Here is an 8,347-nt window from a genome sequence, read left to right as displayed (position 1 = left end):
CCGGTGTACGTCTCTTTGTGGCTTTCTGTCTCTCTGTGGTCATCGTCCATCCCGTCTCGTGGCTCTTTAGCTGCTAAACTGCTGTTTTCTTCTGTCCATTTTGAGTGTTCAGAGACGTTGAAACGCTGGAAGACGTGTAATCCCTATGATGTAAATGACTGTGCTCGTGGAAACACTGCCTGCAGTTCAGCTGAAAGCGCTGCAGCTGAGTCAGTCCTGGCTGAAGCTGGTGGACTGACGGTTCAGTCTGCTGGCTGTGATTTATCCACTCAGTGGTTCCAGCTTGTCAAACGGGAGGATTTGCTGCTTTTTTCTGTTCTGTATCATCGTCTTTGCTCTTGGTAACGTTTCACAGGTTAAACATTAAAAAATAATCATTTCTGAAGATGAGGCAGCTGTAAGAAGACTAGAACACAGGAATGTGGTCACCACGAGGTTCTGACATCAGTAAATCAGTGGTGTGGTTGTCCTGAGATGTTTCCATCATCAGACTCACGTGTTGACAGCAGTTATTTATCGTCTTCTCTCTGTGGTTGGATTCTGAGGGAGAGTTTTAACGAACACACGAAGCTTTCAGCGTTTCTCACAAAGGCAAGCGGTGGAAAAAGCTGAAAATCAGTTGCAAAGTGGATCTGGTCAGAATGACACTGAGCAGCAGCAGGTTGGAGCTGGGCGGCTCGCTGTGGTCTGGCAGGACTCAGTGGGCATCGCCTCCACGGAGACGTGCTGTCAGCCGACACTAACCAAGGCACTCTGCAGGAGGCGTCATCCTTCTCTCAGAAAGCAGCGCAGCAAGTGATGGACGAGTTCGCTGCAGAGACGTGAGCGAGTTGTTACGCCTGACTGGACCAGCGCTCCATTTACCCGCCCGTCATCTGTAATGATTTCAGACTTGGCAGCGTCTCTGAAAAGTTGTCAGAAATCACTTCAGCTGTCCACAACAATGGGTCTATGAAGCTCAGTGAGGCTGAAGAGAGCCACACGCGTGTAGAAGTCCGTTTTATTTTCTGTTGCTGAAGCTTTTAGATCAATGTTTGCAAAGTGAATAAGTTCAGAGAGATGTGGAGTCAAGTCCTCATCTGTACCCGTAAATAGGATTTAATAGGTGGATCAGAACTGGTTCTAGATCATTTCACCTCCAGAAGACCCGGTGATGATGGAATAGACATGATCCAGGGTACCGTACTTGTTTATGGCTCTGTGTCATAGACGTTAACCTGCTGCAGCTCCACTCTTCACACTGTGAGGCGTCCCAGCAGATACATGGTCAACATGGATCCCAACGACCACAAGGACTGGACATGTTCACAAAGTCTGAATGTGGACTTTACCAGACCTGACTGGGTTCTCCTCCAACTCATGTTCATGTGAATGTCTGTAGTTTGATTCTGCTGCTTGTGACTGATCCGTCTCCTTGGTTCTGTTCCTGCAGCTTCTTTGTGGTGGAGGATCACGTCCTTCACACCACTCAGGGTTTGGTGAACAGAGCGTATGTGGAGGAGCTGTGGGAGCTGGCTCTGTCCAAGATCATCGCTGCTCTGAGGACGCACTCGGTAAGAACCAGCACACCCACAAAACCCACCGTCTGTCCTCCAACGTTCTAACTCTGTGTTCTGTTCCTCAGTCCTACTGTGACGACCCCGACCTGGTTCTGGATCTGAAGAACCTTATCGTCCTGTTCGCCGACACTCTGCAGGTCTGACGTTCATCACTGAATGAAACTCTGGTTTATCCTCACTGTGGTGGTTCTGGAGTCTGTGTTCAGGAGTTCTGGTCCATGTTGGAGCTCCGATATGTTCAGAACATGTTCTGTAAAATGCACTTTGAGCAAAAACCAAATTGCAGGTTTCAGAACTCCTCAGTGAAATATGTGGATGAGAATGTGTGTATGTTTGGTGTTTGGTATTGATCAGTGCTTCAGCGATGCTCTGTCTCCACTCTGACCGGCTGCTCTTCTTCTTCTTCTTCCTCTCCTTCTGCAGGGTTATGGTTTCCCGGTGTCACAGCTGTTCGACATGCTGCTGGAGATGAGGGAGCAGTACGGAGAGATCCTGCTCAAGAGGTGGAACATCACCTTCAGGTAGAAAACCAACCAGAGAACCCAAAAATCATCCCATGTTTTATCTGCAGTAACTTTATCTGATGATCAGAGCTTCTCCAGAACCTCCTCCGAACATCTGGTTCTGTATCTGCAGCACCTTTATCTACTGACCAGAGTTCTACCTTCAGACTGTGAATGTTCCAGAGGTCCAGGTCCTTCAAGTCCACAGAGGAGGGTCCAGATTGATCACTTTAATGGACTTTTTCCATCATTTCTGAGCCTCAGAACTTCATGTGTCACCATCTAAAGACTGAATCTGATCTTTGTTGAAATTAAAGGTTGTTGAGGAGGTTCTGGAGGAGCTGTGTTTCATGTGTAGTGACCCGTTGTATGTGTGTGTAGAACACTGGTGCTGCTCTGACCTTCCACTTTCTAGTCATCAGGTCAGAGTGTGACTGTGTGTGTCTGCTGCACTCACACACAGCAGCGTGCTGGTTTTTGTGGGAATCGCTGCTGGTTTTGAAGTTTTACGAGCAGCCAGAGAGCGAGGAAGTGTTTTAAAACAACGTCCGGAACACTGAGAATGGGCAGTGCCCTGACAGGAGAGTGTGTTTGGGCTCCGCATGCCATTGTTTCACCATCGCTTTTGTCCAAAGACACCAGTGGGAGTTGGGCAGTGAGAACGGACAAACAAACACACACTCAGACGCACACACTGGGGAAGCCACAGGAATGTTGTGTTGTATTGTTGGTTAGAGAGCGCTCTCCGGTTCACGGCCTCTCCATGGAACGCTGGAACGTCCGAACTCTGCAGCGCCAAGAAGAAGACGTGGGGGCGGCGCAGAAAACCTCAGGCAGCAGAATGACCCCCAGCGGGGTCATTGTGTACATAGCATACATACGTGTGTGTGTGTGTGTGTGTGTCCTGTTGACCTCTGAGAAAGGAGAGATTATTTAGTAAAGTGTGGTTTACTTTGTCCTCTGCAGGCAGGTGTTGGATCAGGACAACTACAGTCCGATCCCAGTGTCCACAGAGCAGGAGTACAGACACTACACCTCCCAGTTCCCCCTGCAGGACCCCGAACTGGAAAAGGTAGAGAGATAACACAGAAGTACACCTGAAACCTGGTTGAAATAAAGTCTGAACCTGCCCGTGTAAAGAAGCTTGAATGTGAAGCTGAAACATAACGAGCCTCCGTCCCTGTTGTCCTGCAGCTTCCCTTCCCCAAGAAGCTTCCCTTCTCTGAGTTTGTGCCAAAAGTCTACTGCCAGCTGAAGGAGTTCATCTACGCCTGTCTGAAATACTCTGAAGACCTGCACCTCAGGTATGACGCTGCTCACTTCACCCGAGTGTCCCTCTATGTTAACGTACTTCCTTAACCTCACCTGCACTCACCTGTCGCTTCCCTCCAAATGCACACAGGTGTTCAGTCTGCAGAGGTTAGAAATGTGTTGCTGATTGAGTCATAGTTCAATGGATTATAATGTTATGAACCTATAAGGTCAGAAAATGTATCGCCGATCAGCTGCAGTACCTGGCTGTTCCACCAGGGGGAGCCTCTGGAAGTTCTCTGACAGAACTTAGAGATGGTGGAGCAGCACAGCGGTCTCAGATGGTTCAGACATTCATAGTAGCTGTTGAGGTCCTTCAGTCTGGATCAAAGCGGTTTACGATCAGTATCCGACGGATCGAGCGCCGACTGCTCGACAGCGTTTTAGGACGTAGCACACGAAGCAGAAACTCCACACCGACATGCACACGGCCGCTTCCCGCCGAATCAGCAGAGGTCAGAGGTCGGGGGGATCAATGACCAGCGACCTGCTCCGTCCTCCGGATGTTTCCGGACCCGGGCAGGAAGGCGTGTCGCCGCGGTAACCAGATACCACCACCGTAGAAATCAAGCCAGGTCAAGTAGTGGAGTCATTACCCTGATTGAGGAGAGCGATTAGTGCTGTCTGCCCGGAGACACCGGAGAGGAGCCGGGCTGGACAACATCTGTGGGCAGCAGGGTGATGCGTTCAGGGACAGACGAGTAAATCCCTCAGAGGTACCTGGGTTCTGTTCATGTACAGTCATGCTGCTTATTCCGTGTGTTTAAGGGCTTTAGTGGGCTCCAGACTGGTTGGCTGGAGGAGGCTTCTGACACCAGTGTTCCCAGTAGAAAGCACAGGTGTGTTTCCTTCCTCACCGTGGAGCAGAACACCTGGATCACTACAGCACGTCCACGGTACCGGTGTGTGTCAGGAAGCTGTTTGGACTCTGGTGTGTCCCACATTACTGAAGCTCAGAGCTGGTTGGAGAGACAATGTTTGAGCTTTTGGGCAGAGTTCAAGTAATTCTGGACAAATCTGGAGCCCTGCTGACTACATTTAGCTGTGTTTGGACATTTTGGATCACGTCTGAGTTTTATAGACACTGATTTGTCATGTTGTAATCAACACACTAGTCAGAACACCTTTTATTTCCTCCTGTCCTTCAGTGTGTTGTATATGTTTCTGAGAGCACGTAAACGTCTACAAACTCAGGTTTGATGTATTTTAGACTATTTGAGTCATTCTGGACACGATTTGGATTCTTTTTGGACCGTTTACGATCATTCTGGACAGGTTTAGAGGGATTGTAGAGAAATATTAAGTCATTTTGGATTTTCTTTTGTCAGTTGGACATTTGTTGAGTCATTTTACACATTTTTTAAGTGATTATAGATGAATTGTGAGTCATGTTGGACGTTTTTTTTCCAACTATTGCCAGAGGTGGACAGCTCAAAGTTAGCATGGAGACACAACAACACATCACAGACTCCATATAAGAAGTCTTCAGACCTGATTTTGAGCCTCTTTTAAGTCACTGTCGATGTTTTTCGAGTCGTCTCTGACATATTTATAACTGTGTTGGATCTTAGATTTAATAATCAGATGATTGTCGGGGAGTCGGGGGACTTTGTTCAGATGTGGTAGATTTTTTTAATGGAATGACTGTTGTGTCTTTCTTTTGACTCTCTTCTGCTTTCTGAAACTTCTTCCAAACACTCCTCCTCCTCCTCCTCCTCCTCCTTTTCTTCCGGCGGTCACGGATCAACGGTACCTCCCTGATTCCCAGCCCCCATGGAGAACCCACCAGTACACATGAGCACACATAGACAGAGATACAGATGCAGCGACAGAAGCCAGAAACACAAGCACACGTACAGAAAACAAGAAGTCCCTCAGAACGGCAGGAACATGGATGGAAGAAAGTGCTGTTTGAGAGCAGCAGTCAGATCAGAGCTGCCCATACAGTCAGAGTTTTCTCTGTGAGGAACATGTTCTAGCTCAGAGTGTGCATCTTCTGTCAGGTTACACACTCAGCTCATGCTTCCTGTGTTTGCTGAGCTGTATTCTGTCCTGGATGTTGCTCTCTGTTGCTGGTTGCTCCAAAAGTGGCTGCATTGTGTTTTAGGCAATTCTTCCATCAACCTGAAGCAGCAAACGCACTCGTTAGGTCACCGTTTAACCCCCAGACAGCAGAAACAGGAGCTGCTTTGTTGTGTTCCTTTATTTAAGTTATTTTTTGGCCTTTTTGCCATCATTGGATAGGACAGTCAAAAGAGAGAGACGGGACAGTGGGGGAGGAGAATGGGGGAAGGGGCTGCAGCAAAGGGCCATGAGCGGGACTCGAACCCACGGCCCCTGTTCGTGGGTCGCCGGCTCAACCAGGTGAGCTGCAGCGGCGGCCCGGTTTGTTGTGTTTCTGTCTCTGTTCGGCCAAATCTGATGAGACAAACACTTGTGATGAGGATGGAAGAACCAGAGGAGGCCCGCTGTGTCGGTGCAGGTGGTTTGGTACCAGGATCAGCTCTGGACACGGGTCATCTGTGGAAAAGTAAAAACCTGGAGCCTCCTCTGTGGACCTCAAGGGTCGTTTATTCACAGTGTGAAGGTAGAACTCTGGTCAGTAGGTAAAGGTACTGCAGATACAGAACCAGATGTTGTGAGGAGGTTCTGGAGGAATGTTTTGGTTGAACTTTTATGAAAGGCCTCTGGGCTGCAGCTGAGAAGTGTGGTTAGTATAACAGTTAGCTGGAGTTAGCTCGGTGCTTCACCAGTATGAGCTGTGTTTAGCTCTTATCACGTTTAGACGTTGTTCCTCCACAGCGCCGACTCTCTGTCAGAGTGAAGCCGTGGAGCTCACACCGTGGCTGTTTCTACCATCTGTACCAGAGAGCACTTCGACCAGAACATGATTTGCTGGCCCAGTTGTCTGTTTTGGCTGCACGAAGCGAAGACGTAATTCTGGGTTTGACCTGAGTGTTGGTTTGGCAGCCGCTGCGGCGATGAAGGCCGAGCAGCTCCGAGATGTTTCTGGAGGAAAAGCAGATGAGGTGATGTTGGCATGGAGGCCTGTGGGAAAGATGTGGACCTGAGGCGGACGATCCGGCTCGGAGCCAGACGTCTGCTGCTGCTGCTGCTCCTGAATGATGCCCACGGCGGTGACGGGGAGGCGAGTGTTGCTGAGGAACAGCAGCAGACTGGTGGAGTCCGGATGGAAACCGAGCCGGGGCGGCCAACCGATCCAGAATCAAACTGTCAGTCTGTCATGAGCAAGTCCTCCCTCTGCTCCCCCGTCTGCCGTGGCACCGACGGTACAGTCATGAGTCCACCAGCACAGATGTTCTGTTGTGCCGTCTCTAGGTCCAGACGATGTTTTGTCCTAATTTGTCTTTTTGTGTGCAAAGCTGAGTTAGCAACGTGCTAGCGTGTGATGTGCTGCTGGTTTCATCTCTAGTTCATCAGCGTACCATCCAGCTCAGCCTGGTGTTTGTGGTCACAAGACTTCCAGAGGCAGTTGTCAGGACTTCATAGCTCCATGGGTTCACCCACAGATGCAGATCACATGTAGAACCCACATCACACCTGATAGGACCTGAGCTCACCAGCAGGTTGGTGCTGTTTGAAACTGAGCTACTGGTATTAATAATAGACAAACCCACACGCTGAGTTAAACCAGGGCCACAGCATCGGGTCACAGGCTGCCGTGAAGTACTGGAAACTACAATGCATCCCATAATACTGATGCTACCAGAAACCAGGTCCAGTGTTCAGACTGAGACACCTGGATGGATGTAATAATAATAATAATAATAATAATTCATTTTATTTGTATAGCGCTTTTCAAGAACTCAAAGACGCTTCACAGGATAAAAGCAAAGCAATAAAAGCATTAAACAACAAGCAATAAATACAAAAGTTGACAATATAGAAATACAGCAAGCAGGTGAAAAAATAAAAGATAAAAATAAAAAATAAAAAAAACCAGTAAATATCGAAATAGAGCCGAGGCCTAGGTGGGAAAAGCGGAGCGGAACAGATGAGTTTTTAATTTACATTTGAATATTGCTGGTTCTGAGGTGTCTCGTATATGTTGTGGGAGAGAGTTCCAGAGAGTGAGGGAACTGTGTAGAGTGTAGAACTGATCTGGTGTCAGGTTCTAGCAGAACCCAGATGTGTTCTTCCTCCTAAATGTCATGTGTCTATCTGCTGTACTGATGAAGTTCTGAGGCTCAGAAATGATGGAAAAAGTCCATTAAAGTGATCAATCTGGACCCTCCTCTGTGGACTTGAAGGACCTGGACCTCTGGAACATTCACAGTCTGAAGGTAGAACTCTGGTCAGTAGATAAAGGTGCTGCAAGACCAGATGTTCTGAGAAGGTTCTGGAGGAACTCTGACCAGATTTAGTTGCAGCTTCACACCACGAGCAGCCGATGAGTCCAACCACGGTGACGTTTGGTGTCAGAGGTGCTGTTGGGTTGATAGACGATGTAGGGAGTCGTGCTGAGAGGAGCTCGGTGGACAGAACCATCATGTGAACCGGTGACCACAGCTGGTTCTGTCCTGTGAGGACGGTCCGCTGCATTAGTGGAGGATGTTCCTGGAGCTCCATCCCGTGGCCTCCAGCCTCCCACTGCTCCTCCAGCTGCCTCCTCCAGCTGCTGTCACCGTTCGGGTTCGGGTCTCGTCCTCCCCGAGCCGTACACAGCGAGACGCCTGGCTGCTCTCTGACGGCCTTCTGACTGATGGAGGCACAAATATAATGAAACCTGATCTGGGTTCTGCGGCGGGCCTGTGTTTGTATGTGTTCAGCGCCGCTCCGCTGACTTCTTGCCGGGTTTCTGTCGACTCGGCACTTCTGCAGCTCCAGGAATGTTTCCCTCCTGCTCCGAGTCGTCGGAACGTTTTTAGGATTCCTGGGCTTTTTTGGAAACGCACTGAGTTTGGGATTCCAGCACTGGACCGGCCTCCAGCGACAGAGTGTGTGTGTGTGTGT

At 49.1% G+C, this 8,347-nt stretch overlaps 1 protein-coding gene across 1 annotated transcript in view; it reads left to right on the top strand.

Moving 5' to 3' along the window:
• Window positions 1-8,347, top strand: part of LOC103362405 (exocyst complex component 6B-like) — a 53,980-nt gene that overhangs the window by 37,280 nt on the left and 8,353 nt on the right. Inside the window, exons 11-15 of the mRNA XM_008288750.1 lie at window positions 1,433-1,553; window positions 1,625-1,696; window positions 1,983-2,080; window positions 3,029-3,134; window positions 3,257-3,366. Coding sequence (XP_008286972.1) covers window positions 1,433-1,553; window positions 1,625-1,696; window positions 1,983-2,080; window positions 3,029-3,134; window positions 3,257-3,366 — 507 coding nt within the window. The remainder of the gene's footprint in view (window positions 1-1,432; window positions 1,554-1,624; window positions 1,697-1,982; window positions 2,081-3,028; window positions 3,135-3,256; window positions 3,367-8,347) is intronic.

This window comes from Stegastes partitus, unplaced genomic scaffold (genome assembly GCF_000690725.1).
Source record: "Stegastes partitus isolate 25-593 unplaced genomic scaffold, Stegastes_partitus-1.0.2 Scaffold573, whole genome shotgun sequence".
Classification (NCBI taxonomy): Eukaryota; Metazoa; Chordata; class Actinopteri; family Pomacentridae; genus Stegastes; species Stegastes partitus.
Note: the sequence above shows the minus strand (reverse complement) of the source record. Positions and strands in the feature narration are given on the sequence as shown.